We start from the raw sequence: 17090 nt of genomic DNA, 5'->3' as shown, positions 1-17090 counted from the left end.
CCTCAAGGGCAGGACTGTTAATGGCTGTAGATGTGCAGCGCCTAGTGTAAAGGAGTCTTGATCTTGCCTGCAGGCTCTAGCTCAACGGTTCTCAAATGCGGCCACGAGGGGCTTTTCGTGCAACCATGACAACCTCCTGGGTGTTGATGGGGGCAGGTGGGGACAGTGGCCCCTCCCTCCTTGTTGCTTCTGGATGCGCCTCCACCTGGGGGGCTTCATCCTCCGGCCCCTGGTTCCAGCTGCGCGGCAGCAGGTGCTGGCTCCTCGCTCCCGTCCCGGGCTCCTGCCACCCGGTCCCAGCCCCTGGCACTGATCCCGTGGATTCAGCTGCGCGGCAGCAGGTGCTGGCTCCTCGCTCCCGTCCCGGGCTCCGGCCACGCGGCCCCAGCCCCTGGCACTGATCCCGTGGATTCAGCTGCGCGGCAGCAGGTGCTGGCTCCTCGCTCCCGTCCCGGGCTCCGGCCATGCGGCCCCAGCCCCTGGCGCTGATCCCGTGGGTTCAGCTGCGTGGCAGCAGGTGCTGGCTCCTCGCTCCCGTCCTGGGCTCCGGCCATGCGGCCCCAGCCCCTGGCGCTGATCCCGTGGGTTCAGCTGTGCGGCAGCAGGTGCTGGCTCCTCGCTCCCGTCCCGGGCTCCTGCCACACGGCCCCAGCCCCTGGCGCTGATCCCATGGGTTCAGCTGCGTGGCAGCAGGTGCTGGCTCCTCGCTCTCGTCCCGGGCTCCTGCCACACGGCCCCAGCCCCTGGCGCTGATCCCATGGGTTCAGCTGCGTGGCAGCAGGTGCTGGCTACTCGCTCCCGTCCCGGGCTCCGGCCGCACCGGCCACAGGTGCCGATCCCCAGCCCAGCTGCACGGCAGCAGGCTCCAAGCACGGGACTTGGGGCACCAACCCCCAGCTCTGGCCGCAGAGCTTCAGTCTCTGGCCCCCAGTTCCAGCCACATGGCCCCAGCCCCTGGTGCTGATCCCCTGTCACAGCTGTGGCAGGAACTGGCCCCGGGTGCTGACCCACAGCTCCGCTCCCCAGCTCCAGCCACGCAATTCCCGTCCCCAGCTCGGGGTCTGGCCACGGGCACTGAGCCCTGGCCCTGGCCACATGGCAGCAGGCACCAGACCCTGGCTCTAGCCACGCAACAGTGGGGCTCATCTGCCACCCCCATTGCCTGGCCCCCGCTGCCTCCCCCGGCCCTGTATCTGTCCCCCTCATCACCCCATCCCCCGCTACCTCCCAAGGCCCTGTATCCACCACCCACCCCCTGAACTGCTGCTGCCTTCCTCAGCCTTGCATCCCCCCATCGCCCCGGCCCCCGCTGCCTCCCCCGGCCCTGTATCTGTCCCCCTCATCACCCCATCCCCCGCTGCCTCCCCTGGCCCTGTATCCCCCCCCACGAACAGCTGCTGCCTCCCCCAGCCTTGTATCTGTCCCCCCCATCGCCCCATCCCCCGCTGCCTCCCCCGCCCCTATATCCACTGCCCACCCCCTGAACAGCAGGTGCCTCCCTCAGCCTTGCATCCATCCCACCATCACTCCAGCCCCCGCTGCCTCCCCCGGCCCTGTATTCACCGCCCACCCCCCGAAGAGCAGCTGCCTCCCCCAGCCCCGTATCCATTCCCCCCCCATCGCCACAGCCCCCGCTGCCACCCCCGCTCCCGTATCCGTCCCCCCCATCGCCCCGGCCCCCACTGCTTTACCTGGCCCTCTATCCATCCACCCCATCACCCCGGCCCCCGCTGCCACCCCCGCTCCTGTATTCGTCACCCCCATCACCCCAGCCCTCGCTGCCACCCCAGCTCCTGTATTCGTCCCCCCCATTACTCCAGCCCCCGCTGCCACCCCCGCTCCTGTATCCGTCACCCCCATCACCCCAGCCCTCGCTGCCACCCCCGCTCCTGTATTCGTCCCCCCCATTACTCCAGCCCCCGCTGCCACCCCCACTCCCGTATCTGTCCCCCCCATCACCCCGGCCCCCACAGCTTTCCCTGGCCCTCTATCCGTCCCCCCCATCACCCCGGCCCCCACTGCTTTCCCTGGCCCTCTATCCGTCCCCCACATCACCCCAGCCCCCACTGCCACCCCCGCTCCCGTATCCGTCCCCCCCATCGCCCCGGCCCCCTCTGCCACCCCCGCTCCTGTATCCGTCCCCCCCATTACCCCAGCCTCCGCTGCCACTCCCGCTCCCGTATCCGTCCCCCCCATCGCCCCGGCCCTCGCTGCCACCCCCGCTCCTGTATCCGTCCCCCCCATCGCCCCGGCCCCCGCTGCCTCCCCCGGCCCTGTATCCATCGCCCACCCCCCGAAGAGCAGCTGCCTCCCCCAGCCCTGTATCCATTCCCCCCCATCGTCCCAGCCCCCGCTGCCACCCCCGCTCCCGTATCCGTCCCCCCCATCGCCCCAGCCCCCACTGCTTTACCTGGCCCACTATCCATCCCCCCATCACCCCGGCCCCCGCTGCCACCCCCGCTCCTGTATTCGTCCCCCCCATTACTCCAGCCCCCGCTGCCACCCCCGCTCCTGTATCCGTCACCCCCATCACCACAGCCCTCGCTGCCACCCCCGCTCCCGTATCCGTCCCCCCCATCACCCCGGCCCCCGCTGCCACCCCCACTCCCGTATCTGTCCCCCCCATCACCCCGGCCCCCACTGCTTTCCCTGGCCCTCTATCCGTCCCCCGCATCACCCCGGCCCTCACTGCCACCCCCGCTCCCGTATCCGTCCCCCCCATCGCCCCGGCCCCCGCTGCCACCCCCCCTCCCGTATCCGGCCCCCCATCGCCCCGGCCCCCGCTGCCACTCCCACTCCCGTATCCGTCCCCCCATCGCCCCGGCCCCCACTGCTTTCCCTGGCCCTCTATCCGTCCCCCACATCGCCCCGGCCCTCGCTGCCACCCCCAATCTCGTATCCATCCCCCCCATCGCCCCGGCCCCCGCTGCCACCCCCGCTCCCGTATCTGTCCCCCCCATCGCCCCGGCCCCCACTGCTTTCCCTGGCCCTCTATCCGTCCCCCTATCACCCCGGCCCCCGCTGCCACTCCCGCTCCTGTATCCGTCCCCCCCATTACCCCAGCCTCCGCTGCCACCCCCGCTCCCGTATCCGTCCCCCCCATCGCCCCAGCCCCCGCTGCCTCCCCCGGCCCTGTATCCACCGCCCACCCCCCGAAGAGCAGCTGCCTCCCCCAGCCCTGTATCCATTCCCCCCCCATCGCCCCTGCCCCCGCTGCCACCCCCGCTCCCGTATCCGTCCCCCCCATCGCCCCAGCCCCCACTGCTTTACCTGGCCCACTATCCATCCCCCCCCTAACCCCGGCCCCCGCTGCCACACCCCCGCTCCTGTATTCATCCCCCCCATTACTCCAGCCCCCGCTGCCACCCCTGCTCCTGTATACGTCACCCCCATCACCCCAGCCCTCGCTGCCACCCCCGCTCCCGTATCCGTCCCCCCCATCGCCCCGGCCCCCGCTGCCACCCCCGCTCCCGTATCCGTCCCCCCCATCTGTGAGGAAGTGGGACTGGTCGCACTGGGGGCTGGGTACAGTTCCTAAGTATCTAGCAGCAAAAGTCCATGCAGCAAATGCCTGAAGTTCTGTCTCCTAGCAATGGATGGCCGGGCCCCTCCCTGCAAAGGTGCGGGCTAGAGGTGTTAGAGACAAAGGGGTCAGGTGACCTCCTGTCCCGGGAAAGAGGCAGAGCAGGGAGGAGGGGCCGGAGGGGGGCTGGGCAGATTGGAGCTGGCTGGAGAACAGAGGGGAGGCAGGGAGACCAGGCTCTGATCCCCGAGGGGGCTGGGAGGCCCCCAAGATGGAGCTAACCGGGGGGATCCGGTTATCTGTGCCTGCAAGACCTGTGTTGGACTGTGTTCCTGTCGTCTAAATAAACCTTCTGCTTTACTGGCTGGCTGAGAGTCCTGGGGAATCGGCAGGGAGACCGGGGGTGCAGGGCCTGACTCCCCTACACTCCGTGACACCATCGCCCCGGCCCTCGCTGCCACCCCCGCTCCCGTATCCGTCCCGCCCATCGCCCTGGTCCCCTCTGCCACCCCCGCTCCCGTATCCGTCCCGCCCATCGCCCTGGTCCCCGCTGCCTCCCCCGCTCCCATATCCGTCCCCCCCATTACCCCGGCCCTCACTGCCTCCCCCGCTCCCGTATCCGTCCCCCCCATCGCCCTGGCCCCCCTGCCACCCCCGCTCCTGTATCCGTCCCCCCATCACCCCAGCCCTCGCTGCCACCCCCGCTTCCGTATCCGCCCCCCCATCACCCCGGCCCCCACTGCCACCCCCACTCCCATATCTATCCCCCCATCGCCCCGGACCCCACTGCTTTCCCTGGCCCTCTATCCGCCCCGCCCATCGCCCTGGCCCCCGCTGCCACCCCTGCTCCCGTATCCGTCCCGCCCATCGCCCTGGTCCCCTCTGCCACCCCCGCTCCCGTATCCGTCCCACCCATCGCCCTGGTCCCCGCTGCCTCCCCCGCTCCCATATCCGTCCCCCCCATTACCCCGGCCCTCACTGCCTCCCCCGCTCCCGTATCCGTCCCCCCCATCGCCCTGGCCCCCCTGCCACCCCCGCTCCTGTATCCGTCCCCCCATCACCCCAGCCCTCGCTGCCACCCCCGCTTCCGTATCCGCCCCCCCCATCGCCCCGGCCCCCACTGCCACCCCCACTCCCATATCTATCCCCCCATCGCCCCGGACCCCACTGCTTTCCCTGGCCCTCTATCCGCCCCGCCCATCGCCCCGGCCCCCACTGCTTTCCCTGGCCCTCTATCCGTCCCCCACCACACCCCTGCCCGCCCTGCCACCCCCGGTCCCGTATCCGTCCCCCCCATCGCCCCGGCCCCCGCTGCCACCCCCGCTCCCTTATCCGTCCCCCCATCGCCCCGGACCCCACTGCTTTCCCTGGCCCTCTATCCGCCCCGCCCATCGCCCTGGCCCCCGCTGCCACCCCTGCTCCCATATCCCTCCCCCTATCACCCCGGCCCCCGCTGCCACCCCCCCTCCCGTAACCGTCCCCCCATCGCCCCGGCCCCCGCTGCCACCCCCGCTCCCGTATCCGCCCCCCCCATCGCCCCGGCCCCCGCTGCCACCCCCGCTCCCGTAACCGTCCCCCCATCGCCCCGGCCCCCGGTGCCACCCCCGCTCCCGTATCCGGCCCCCCATCGCCCCGGCCCCCGCTGCCACCCCTGCTCCCGTATCCGGCCCCCCATCGCCCCGGCCCCCGCTGCCACCCCTGCTCCCGTATCCATCCCCCCATCGCCCCGCTGCCACCCCTGGCCCTGTATCCACCGCCCACCCCCTGAACAGCAGCTGCCTCCCTGTCTCCATCCCCCCATCGCCCCAGCCCCTACTGCTTTCCCCAGCCCTGTATCCAGCCCCCACCCCTCAAACAACTGCTGCCTCCCTCAGCCTTGCATCCATCCCCCCCATGGCCCAGGCCGTCTGCCCCTCACCCCCACTCCCTCTGGGGCCGCAGGGACATGGTGCCGGCTGCTTCCAGGAGCGGCATGGGGCCAGGGCAGGCAGAGAGCCTGTCTGAGCCCTGCTGCGCACCGCGGCCACCCCAGAACCCGCACGGCCAATCCCTCCTGCACCCTGCACCCCAACCCCCTGCCCTGAGCCCCCTCCTGCACCCTACAGCCCAACCCCCTGCCCTGAGCCCCCTCCTGCACCCTACAGCCCAACCCCCTGCCCTGAGCTCCCTGCTGCACCCTTCCCACACCCTGTACCTCCTGCACCCCAGCTACCTTCCCTGAGCCCCCTCCTACACCCTGCACCCCCCTGCACCCCAACCCCCTGCCCTGAGCCCTCTCCTGCACCCTGCACCCCAACCCCCTGCCCTGAGCCCCCTCCTGCACCCTGCACCCCAACCCCCTGCCCTGAGCCCCCTCCTGCACCCTGCACCCCCCTGCACCCCAACCCCCTGCCCTGAGCCCCCTCCTGCACCCTGCACCCCCCTGCACCCCAACCCCCTGCCCTGAGCCTCCTGATCATAAAATCACAGAATCTCAGGGTTGGGAGGGACCTCAGGAGGTATCTAGTCCAACCCCCTGCTCAAAGCAGGACCAACCCCAACTAAATCATCCCAGCCAGGGCTTTGTCAAGCCTGACCTTAAAAACCTCTAAGGAAGGAGATTCCACCACCTCCCTAGGGAACCCATTCCAGTGCTTCACCACCCTCCTAGTGAAATAGTGTTTCCTAATATCCAACCTAAATCTCCCCCACTGCAACTTGAGACCATTGCTCCTTGTTCTGTCATCTGCTACCACTGAGAACAGTCTAGATCCATCCTCTTTGGAACCCCCTTTCAGGTAGTTGAAAGCAGCTATCAAATCCCCCCTCATTCTTCTCTTCTGCAGGCTAAACAATCTCAGTTCCCTCAGCCTCTCCTCATAAGTCGTGTGCTCCAGCCCCCTAATCATTTTTGTTGCCCTCCGCTGGACTCTACAATTTATCCACATCCTTCTTGTAGTGTGGGGCCCAAAACTGGACACAGTACTCCAAATGAGGCCTTACCAATGTCAAATAGAGGGGAATGATCACGTCCCTCGATCTGCTGGAAATGCCCCTACTTATACAGCCCAAAATGCCGTTAGCCTTCTTGGCAACAAGGGCACACTGTCGACTCATATCCAGCTTCTCGTCCACCGTAACCCCAGGTCCTTTTCTGCAGAACTGCTGCCTAGCCATTCGGTCCCTAGTCTGTAGCAGTGCATAGGATTCTTCCATCCTAAGTGCAGGACTCTGCACTTGTCCTTGTTGAACCTCATCAGGTTTCTTTTGGCCCAGTCCTCTAATTTGTCTAGGTCCCTCTGTATCCTATCCCTACCCTCCAGTGTATCTACCACTCCTCCAAGTTTAGTATCATCTGCAAACTTGCTGAGAGTGCAGTCCACACCATCTTCCAGATCATTAATGAAGATATTGAACAAAACCAGCCCCAGGAATGACCCTTGGGGCACTCCACTTGAAACCAGCTGCCAACTAGACATGAAGCCATTGATCACTACCCTTTGAGCCTGATGATCTAGCTTTCTATTCACCTTATAGTCCATTCATCCAGCCCATACTTCTTTAACTTGCTGTTAAGTATGTTAGCTTTTTCCACATCCTCTGTTACTAGGTTGCGTCCCTCATTCAGTAAGGGGTTTCCTTGACTGTCTTCTTGTTGCTAACACACCTGAAGAAACCCTTCTTGTTACTCTTAACGTCTCTTGCTAGCTGCAACTCCAAGTGTGATTTGGCCTTCCTGATTTCACACCTGCATGCCTGAGCAAGATTTTTATACTCCTCCCTGGTCATTTGTCCAATCTTCCGCTTCTTTTTTGCATTTAAGATCAGCAAGGATTTCACTGTTAAGCCAAGCTGATTGCCTGCCATATTTACTATTCTTTCTACACATCGGGATGGTTTGTTCCTGCAACCTCAATAAGGCTTCTTTAAAATACAGCCAGCTCTCCTGGACTCCTTTCCCCCTCATGTTATTCTCCCAGGGGATCCTGCCCATCAGATCCCTGAGGGAGTCAAAGTCTGCTTTTCTGTATTCCAGGGTCTGTATTCTGCTGCTCTCCTGGATTGTCTGTGCACTGCTGTATTGCTCTCCCAGCAGATATCAGGATGATTGAAGTCCCCCATGAGAACCAGGGCCTGCGATCTAGTAACTTCTGCTAGTTGCCGGAAGAAAGCCTCGTCCACCTCCACCCCCTGGTCTGGTGGTCTGTAGCAGACTCCCACCACGACATCACCCTTGTTGCTCTCACATCCAAGCTTAATCCAGAGACTCTCAGGTTTTTCTGCAGTTTCATACTGATGCATCCCAACCCCCTGGCCTGAGCCCCCTGCTGCACCCCACCCTGTACACCTGCCCTGAGCCCCTTCCTGCACACTGCACCCCAACCCCCTTCCCCAGCCCTAGATTCATGTTCCTGCATGCAATTTCCCCACCCAGATGTGGCCCTCGGGGTGAAAAGTTTGCCCACCCTGTTTTAGTCTTTTAATTTCTGGAGCTTAGGGGAATAAAATGTAGTGGCCAGCAGAGGGCAGCAAGTCTAAACAGCTGGGAAACAGCAGCTGTGTCTTGTAGTGATCAGAGCTGGCGTTAAAAAAACCAAAAACCTGCTGCCAACAACTGTGTGTCAGTGGGAAAAACCAGAGTCTGAAAACCGAGGAATCTTGCTAAAGAGTCCTGCTTGCACTCTTCAAAAACTCAACATTTTTTTTAAACTGAAAAGTGTTTTTTGTTTTTAACTGAAATCATTAATACCTAGCTCTTCTCTAGTGCTTCCAGGAGAAGATCCCCAAGTGCTTTACAGGGGAGGTCAGGATCCATCTCCTCATTTCACAGACTGGAAAACTGAGCCACAAAGAGATCCAGTGATTTATCCAAGGTCCTCTAGCAGCGTCCAGCAGCTGAGCTGGGGATAGAAGCCAGGTCTGCGTAGTCTAGTGCTTTACCCACTAGGGATTGCTGCCTCTCCTGTATCCTCCCCATTACTATTAAGCATTGATCAGTTTCTGGTTTGGGGCAAATTAGCAAACTCTACCCACCACAATGACTATTATTGGGTGGCATCTCTCATTTGGGTCTAAAAGCCATCTTGGGTCAATAAATATTTCAATAAGACCATTTGGACCAGCTCTGGGAGGGAGGAAGTGACACAGGTAAGGGGTAAAAGGGGCTCTGAGTCATGGCATTGCAGGTTTTTTTGTCACACTCCACACAGCTCCCCTGGCCCTGTCTGGAGGTCAGTGGCTACTTCTCAGGACAGGGATACGGGTGGCCCCCAAGGGCACGCTAGAGTCGAGATCAGGGATCGGCAACCTTTGGCGTGCGGCTCCCCAGGGTAAGCACCCAGATGGGCCGGGCCGGTCTGTTTACCTGCCGCGTCTGCAGGTTCGGCCGATCACGGCTCCCACTGGCCGTGGTTCACCGCTCCAGGCCAATGGGGGCTGCAGGAAGGGTGGCCAGCACGTCCCTCGGCCCGCGCCGCTTCCTGCGTGCTAAAGGTTGTCGATCCCTGGGCTAAATAAATGTTGCTGCTGAAATGAAGCGCCTATTGTTTTGCTCCTGTTCAAAGGGTCCCTGAAATCTCCCCTGATGGGCAGCTCCCATCGGTGTTCCTGGGAGCCAGCCGGGCAGAGAGATGGGAAAAGTGGCCTGTGGGGGCAAAGAAGTTGTAAGCTTTGTGTGAGTGTGTGTGTGTGTGTGTGTGTGCGTGCGCAGGAGCGGCGCCAGGGTTTTTGGTGCCCTAGGCGGGGGTCCTTCCGCGCTCCCGGTCGTTGGCAGCAATTCTGCAGCGGGGGCGGAGGGGTGGTCCTTCTGCGCTCCCAGTCTTCAGGGCACTTCAGCAGCGGGTCCCGGAGAGAGACTTGCTGCCAAAGACCCCCAAATCCTGGCACCCTAGGCGACCACCTAGGTCACCTAACCGGAAGCGCCGGCCCTGTGTGTGTGTGTGTATTCACAAGAGGATGTGTGAAGGGGTATGGTGAGTTGCGTGAACAGCAGGTATTGTGTGTGTGTGTGTTGCTAGTGATGGTGACTCTCTTACACAGATGTTTCCTTGGCATGCTGGGCCACTTGGTACATGTGTGTAGCTTGTCACGCCAACACATTCTCATTGAACTGAACAGAAAAGTGTTGCTGTGTGTTAGTAAGTCAGTGGTGTGTGGTGTGAGTGGTTGTGCAGGGGGAGTTGTGTGGCAGTGCTGTGGAGAGTATAAGGAAGGTGACATACGTACATTTGTAAGTGCTGGGAAGCTGTGTAGTGTGGGTGCAGTGTGTGCACCTTTGTGTGCACACAGCTTTGTGTGTTTCTGTGTACTATGTTTGTGTGTCATGGCAAACACACTGTGAAGGTGGGTGTTGTGTGACTGGTGTATGAAATGTATTGCTGCTGCGGAGGATCTGTGTATGGTGACAATCTCATTGCCTTTCATGACACACACCACCCTCCGGGGTGTGAGAACCTGTGTGTGATGGCGGAGTGTGAACGCGTGGTGGAGTGTGAGCATCTCGGGGAAGCTGCATTGTAGTGGTGGTTGGGAGTGTGTTTTTCTTAACAGGCCCGTCTGGCTGTCACAGTCCAGGAAACCCGCTAAGCGCTAACCACTGTTTGGAGTTTAATTTTAGAAGCTTGTCTAAGTTCCTTGTCTCTGTAGCCCCTGAGCACTTCACTGACACTAACAACACCCAGCTTTGATCTGATGTTTTCATCAGTAGAGCTCAAAAAGCACTTTCCAAAGGAGGCCTGTATCATCCCTCTTTCAGATGGGAGAAACTGAGGCACAAAACGGGGCTGTGACTTGTGCAATCTGGCCAAGAAGGCCAGAGGCAGAACTAGGAATACAGCCTAGTGAGACCCTTCCACTAGAAAACACCCCCTCCCTAGAGATCCAGTCAGTCCCTGGCACGCTGAAATCCTCCCCCGCCACACACTCCCCCCATTAACACATTTATCCTGACAACCCCACTGTGAGGCGAGGAAGGGTCATACCATTCATTTTAGCCTCTCCGTGTGTTATCGTCACTATCTCCACGTTATGGAGGCGGAAACTGAGGCACGGTTATGCTCAAACATCGGGGAGCATCCACCGCTTTGGTGTACCTTCATCTGAGAGCATCACAAATGGCTTCATTTACAGAGACACACACAGCCTCGCTCACCGCTCCCAGTCACCTCCAGCAAGTCATGGGAAGCCAGTTGGAGAGGGCTGTGGAGTGGGATTCAAGTGGTTAATAACACCTAGCTCTTACACAGGTCTGCCATTTTACAGATGGGGAAAACTGAGGCATGCAGAGGGAAGTGACCTGCCCAAGATAATGGCAGAGCAAGGAATTAAATCTGGGTCTCGCGAGCCCCAGTCCAGCTGTTTCTCCACTAAGCCCATGGTCTCCCCTTTGATTTTTGCTCAAGATGTGGGTTCAAGTGTCATCTGTCTCATCCTTGCTCTAAGACTTGGGAAAGTAACCAAACAAATGCCCCATGCCTCAGTTTCCCCAGATGTATAATAGGGATCCTGACACTTCATTTGTCTGTCTGATTAGCTGGGGGTGGGTGTCCTCAGGGCAAAAGGGACTGTCTCAACTCTGAAGGTACAAGACCTAACATATTAGGTCCCTGATTTTGGGATGGGGGGTCTCCAGGAGCATCTATAATACAACCAAAGTTGCCATCTCATGTGAAATTATTATAAATCTACCAATACGCAGCATGTTTCTTAAAGTCCCAGTTCCTGGATTCACATGATTGGCTGAAAATGATGCCCCCTCGCCTTTTTTTTCAGTGAGATCTGAAAGTTTCTAGCCCTTGGAATGAGGAAAGGAAAAAAAACTTGCAAACATGAATCCTTACGGCCTAAAACAAACCATCACCAACATGTATTTTTTTTAAACATCCTCATGATTTGTGGGAGAGCTGACTCGTGATTTTTGAATATTTAAGGTTGGCAATACTGCGTGTGTGCACGTACACACACACACACACACACGCACACGTACACACACGCACACACACACGCAACCGGGTACAGAATCCAAACAAGGTCACTAGAAAAACGTGTCTTTTTCCCCCCTTAAATTCAGTTTCCCGCCCCCCCTTCCTGCGGCGGGTGCTGGTCCCCGTTCTCCTACTCCGCGAGGTGTTTGCTTTGCGGAGGGGCAGGTGCAGAGGTGATGCTGATCTCTCACGACTGGACATCACAAGCTGCCGGGCTACATTCAGGAATGTTGTCATGTTTTGGCCTGTTAGGCCTGTGGGTTTAAGAGTGACTGGATTCCAGTGCCTCCAGTCGGGGCTGTTGGAGATGAGACCCTTCAAAGGGGTTGATTCTCAGGACAGGGGCTCGGCACTCTGACAATGCAGCCCCTCCACGCTGTCCCAAGTCAGTGTCTCTAAAACCTCTTGTTGATTTAGGCCTAAAATCTCTCTCTCCAAAGGCAAGAGTCAGACGCAGGCAAACCCAACAGCAAAACAAATGTCAGTCTGTGCAGTATCTCCGCTCCAGCTTGTCTCCCTTGGGGTTAATTACCAAAAGTAAAAAAGCTTTAATTAACGTGGGATGATCATTTCCCCTTAGGGACCTCGTGTTTGGAGGAAGCCAGAGCGTGTGGTTAATTGGTCGGACTGGGAACTAATCAATAGCTTTATGTTCTGGAACAGGGTTGATAAACTTTTCCTCTAATGCAACAGGGAAGCTCATAATGAATCTGTGTGGGGTTTTTTTGTGTCAGTTTTTCAAATAGCAAGCGGTGGTTTTAGCTAGCACTGGAAATCTCAAACAATAGGCCAGATACTTGGCGAATGGCCCTCAGTATAACTCTGTGGAGGGGGCTATGCCAATGGGCCCAATGGTATGTCAAGCATCCTTTGAACTATTCATTAACAGATTGAATACCACTATTCAACTTAATCCTTACTGAGCACCTAACATCATGGAGGAAGACAGGACTGGCCATTCCAGCTCAGACCTGTGGTCCTGCCTCTCCGCTCTCCAAGGGAAGTCTCAAAAATCCCTGCAATAGGCAATTACCAGATAAAACTCCTATAATAAATGTTCTTCCTAAGCCCTCCCATGAAAGCCTGGCTCATGCTCTGAAGCAGGCTGGCTGGTCACTTCTCCAAAGCTTCCCCTGACTTTGTACAAAGCATTTACTCCAAGAACACTTGTGATAAAGGGCCCGGACACTGGCTGAGGAGATAATATTGTCATTCAGAAGTGGCCCTGTGACTTATTCATAGATTATACAGGAAGCCTTGTGATCCCCTAATCTGAGCTCCTGTGTAACGCAGGCCATAGACATGCCCTGAACTAATTCCTGTTTGAACTAGAGCAGATCTCCTGGGGCCTACGTACTTCTGAAAATCCCACCTTAAGCTGTATGGCCAGGGGATCTGGCCGCTTACATCCAGGGCCATTGCAGCAAGTCTATCGGCAGTGGAATGAATCTCTTGCATCCGACGAAGTGGGCATTCACCCACGAAAGCTCATGCTGCAAAACGTCTGTTAGTCTATAAGGTGCCACAGGATTCTTTGCTGCTTTTACAGAACCAGACTAACACGGCTACCTCTCTGATAGTGGAATGAATGTAACTCTCTCCCTTGCTGTTACCTCTAGTTCACGGTTGTCTAAAATGGGCGTAAAGAGCTAGGCAAGACTTGGGGGTTGACAGCGTGTCGGTGGGATCTAAAGGGTGCTTAGAAAGTTTGCTGCCCTCCGTGGAAAGTGAATGTCCCCCATAAAACGTAAGGCAGGGGATCTGAGGGATAAGCCATGGTAGCCAGAAGGGGTGGGGATCTGGTGACAATGGGTTATATCGTCAGGTGATGCAAATCATTACGAGCCCATTGACGTGACTGGAGTTTATCCCAGCTGAGGATTCGGAAGTAAGCAAGGCACACAGTCCTTCTTTCACTCTGCTCAGCACTGCTAGGGCTCAGCTGGGGCTCTGTGTCCGGTGCCGGGCACCACGCTTCGGGAACATCCAGGGGAGAGCGACAGAATGATTCAAGGCCTGAAAACACGGCCTGTAGGAAAGGATTTTAAGAAATGGGTTTGTTTAGTCTGGAGAAAAGCCTGTGGGGGAAACGAGGCTTCCCATCTGCAGCAGGTTGTTATAAAGACGTGGGTGATAAATAGTTCTCCTTAGCCACTGAGGACAGGGCAAGAAGCAATGAGTTTAAGCTGCAGCAAGGGCGCTTTAGGTTGGACTAAACTTCCTAACTAATGGGTAGTTAAGCACAGGAACGAATTGCGTAGGGAGGCTGTGGGATCTCCTTCTTCATCAGAGGCTTTTTAGAAGAGCTCAGAGAAACCTGCCAGGGAGGGTCTGGATCATACTTGCTCCTGCCTCAGTGCTGGGGAGTGGGTTAGATCAGTCGAGGGCCTTTTCACTCCTACATTTCTACCATGCAAGGGCCTGAATCTCTTGCCTTCCACTGGAGTCAGTGGGACCCATTGCCCCTCGCTGAGACTCGGGTGTTAGAACCGGAGTCACTCCACGCTGCAGCTGGGGAGAATCGGGACCAAACTACTTTGTTGCCCCTAGAAGGGGATCACATGACGCTGACGGTTCTTCACCTCGCCTGTAGTTCATGGGATGCAACATTCAGCTGCATTACTTGTGGACCTGTGGTTCTTGGCAAATGAAACTAAACAACTGGCTTGTTCAACTGTTTCCATTGCTGGTATTTCTCAGGTGTGCTGCAGTGTGACTCCATTGACGTCAGTGTGCACCCGACAGGCCTCTGGCTGCTGTGCGTTCCGAGTAGCTGGCTGGGATCTATTAATACAACGTTTCTGACAGCCAACCCACCGAGCGCCCAGCAAACCCGGCCAGGCGCAAATTCAGCTTCTTGCTTGGTTAGGAACATCTGTCGCTAGGGAAGCCCTGCAAGCGTGAAAAACCAGCCACCAAGCGTCTGAAGCAGCAGCATTGATTTCACACAGCTTCCCCTGGTGAATTCCTTGGGAAAATCTTCCCACACGGCCGTGCCTGGGCTGTTCCTTGACTAGGCCGTGTCGCTTTGCTTCCCTGGTCTGCTGGAGCTTTGTCAGAGAAAGTCCTAGGCCTTAGGATCGTCCTTAATCCTGGCCCTTAACCCCCTGCTATCCCGGCCCTGGGCTCTCCCCAGCCCTGGCCCCCACAATTCGACCGATACCCCTCAGTCCAGACCCACAGCTGCCTGCTGTCCCACCTCTGGACTTCTCCCCCTGCCCAGCCGTGCCAATGCCCTCTGTTTGTCAGCTAGCGCGGCCATATCAATTCACCCAGACTTATTTGTCGTTTCGATGTCTGGCCTGTTTGCTGCACCGTTTGGACTTTGTAAGTTACCAGATCATCTGAGCCTCTTCGTCCTCCACAGCACTTCCCATCTGGTCTTTAGCTATGTACGTCCCACGGGACGCCAGTGCCGACCCTGGGTGACCTCATCCTGCCGGGGATCAGCACGTACGCCACCATCTCAGCCTGTTCAGAGCACATTCTGGTTACTATGGTGAAGTGAAATCCCCTCCTGTACAGAGGTGCAGCACAGGGCCTGGGGATCGCTCATGTCTTGTCGGGAGGGCTTAAGAGGTACTTAACCAGTGTACAGTGCCTGTACTGTCTGCACATGGGGGTGAATTTCACTTCACTGGGTCTGTCCTGGTATAAACTAGCCTTCTGGTAGGACCATGGCCTACCGCAAACACTGCAGGACTTCTCGTCTCCACCACGCCATGCTGGTAACTCCCACAATGCTGTTCTGCTGGTAGGATGAGACTTTCAAAGCTGCCTGGTAGGTTGGGCTGACCAGGAACGAACAGGAGTGGTACGTTCAGATCCCCAAGGTGACGTGAAAAATCCCATCCATTATGGATACAATTAAAGATCATTTTCCCCCAGCGTGTCACTGTGACCATGTCGGATAGATGGATGGATGGACAGATGAGTACAAGCCAGTACGAAATATTTGTAGCCGGGGGTCTCCTCACCTCTGAATGGTTGGGGGGGGAGTGGGTCTGTGAATACATCAGCACTTCTATATAAATACCCTCCCCTGAAAGTGGGAACTTGGTGAGTGACGTAACCGCTTGGAGGGGGCGATTCACATGCTGCAAATGTGACTCTGAGTCACTTAACTTTGGGGGAGATTTTTAAAACCCCCCTCGCCCCGGATTTAGGAGCCAGGGTTCCTTGCAGGCCTTCTCAAGGCCCCATTTCTTCACCACGTTAGCAACAAGCCCCTTGTCTTGACAGTCAAGGTTCCGAGGGGGCGAGTCCAGAGCCCAGGGCTGGGGGGTGCTGGATCACTAACGCTCCTTCCTCACGGCCGGGGCGATGGCTGAGCAGCGTCTCGCCAAGCCCAGAAGATCAAGCCCCCCTAGGAGTCCTGTCGGAGCACCCACGGCCCGTGGCCACCTGACTGGCTGGCCCCCTGCTACCTAGGCCAGGAAGTGACCCGGGTGGGCTGCCTGAGCAGCTGTGTAAACTCCTTTTGCTACTGCCTGTCGGCTGCAATCTGTATCCAGCCCCGCTCCTGACTCCTGCTCTGCTCCAGACCCTGCACCTCCTAGCTCCCCCCTGGCTCCGGATCCCTGCCTGACCCTGGTTCCTGCCCGTATGCCTTGCTCCTGACCACTGACTGCTGTTCTGGCTCTGACTGGCTCAACCCCTGGCCTCTGGCATTCGGTATCTGACCCCGGTGCTGACCCTCAGCTTTGATTCCTGGTTCTGACTCTGGATCCACCCCTGGCTCTGATATCTGGCAGCTGATGCTGGTTCTGACCCCCGTCCCCACTTCTGTTCCCTGACCTGGGTGACTGCTCCACCCACTCAGCCAGACTGGCCCTCCATGGCCTCCTCCAACCCCACCCAACATCTCTCATCTGCTACTGTAATATCCACTCCCCCTCCCATCAGCCTTCACTGCCTCCTTGCTAGACAGCTGCTTGTTTGAACGTTCGTTTTCTCCCACGTTGCCCCTCACACTTGGGGAAAAGCATCCGCAAAATCCCCTCCTTCAGACTCTCCTCTGCCGCGGTGCCGATGACAACCAGGACAACGGTGAGGCAGCTGGTAGGCCGAGCCAATGGCTCACCGTGTTGCCCAATACTGACTCCGTTCCTTGTACTCCCCAACTGTCTGTCTGCAGCCATCCCTTGCTGACCGGTTCTCTCCCGCCTCCAGATCGCACAGGTCCACAGGCAGACGCTTGAGCTGAAGTATGTTGTTTGTTCTGTTTGCTTCAGTGAGCGATCGGTCACCAAAACAGGGCACCGCGTGGGGTTAAATGCAGGTGTTCGCCTTAAATACACGGTTCCCAAGTTATTCGCTCTATAACGTATCAACACTCTTTCTGCCCAGCACTAAGATTCGTTTGCTGACCCAGTTGCTTGGACTGTTGGCTCAGCGTTTTTACCTGGCTGTTCGTTTTCCCTGCCAATCACACATCTTTTCACGTGTCCAATGCCTAAGATATACATTCTCCATGTTACATCCTGCACTCACCTTATCCTCAGATTGTAACTGCCACTTGAGTAGCAGTGTTGGTCCCAGGATACGAGGGAGACAAGGCGGGTGAGGTGAGATCTTGTATTGGGGGAAGGGTGGAGCTTTCAGGG

The 17090-nt window shown here is 58.3% G+C and overlaps 1 protein-coding gene across 1 annotated transcript; it reads left to right on the top strand.

The window, feature by feature from the left end:
- Positions 1 to 552: 552 nt before the first annotated feature.
- LOC123347699 (vegetative cell wall protein gp1-like) lies at positions 553 to 3485 on the top strand (the record flags this gene model as incomplete). The annotated part of the gene is given in 4 exon segments (XM_044984937.1): positions 553 to 581; positions 2491 to 2973; positions 3006 to 3336; positions 3339 to 3485. Coding segments are annotated over 4 exon segments (990 nt in total), but the record flags the coding sequence as incomplete, so codon positions are not given.
- Between the last annotated feature and the right edge of the window lie 13605 nt (positions 3486 to 17090).

The sequence above is a fragment of the Mauremys mutica genome, chromosome 13, assembly GCF_020497125.1.
Source record: "Mauremys mutica isolate MM-2020 ecotype Southern chromosome 13, ASM2049712v1, whole genome shotgun sequence".
In the NCBI taxonomy this organism is placed as follows: domain Eukaryota; kingdom Metazoa; phylum Chordata; order Testudines; family Geoemydidae; genus Mauremys; species Mauremys mutica.
This window is presented reverse-complemented; position numbering and strand designations above follow the sequence as displayed.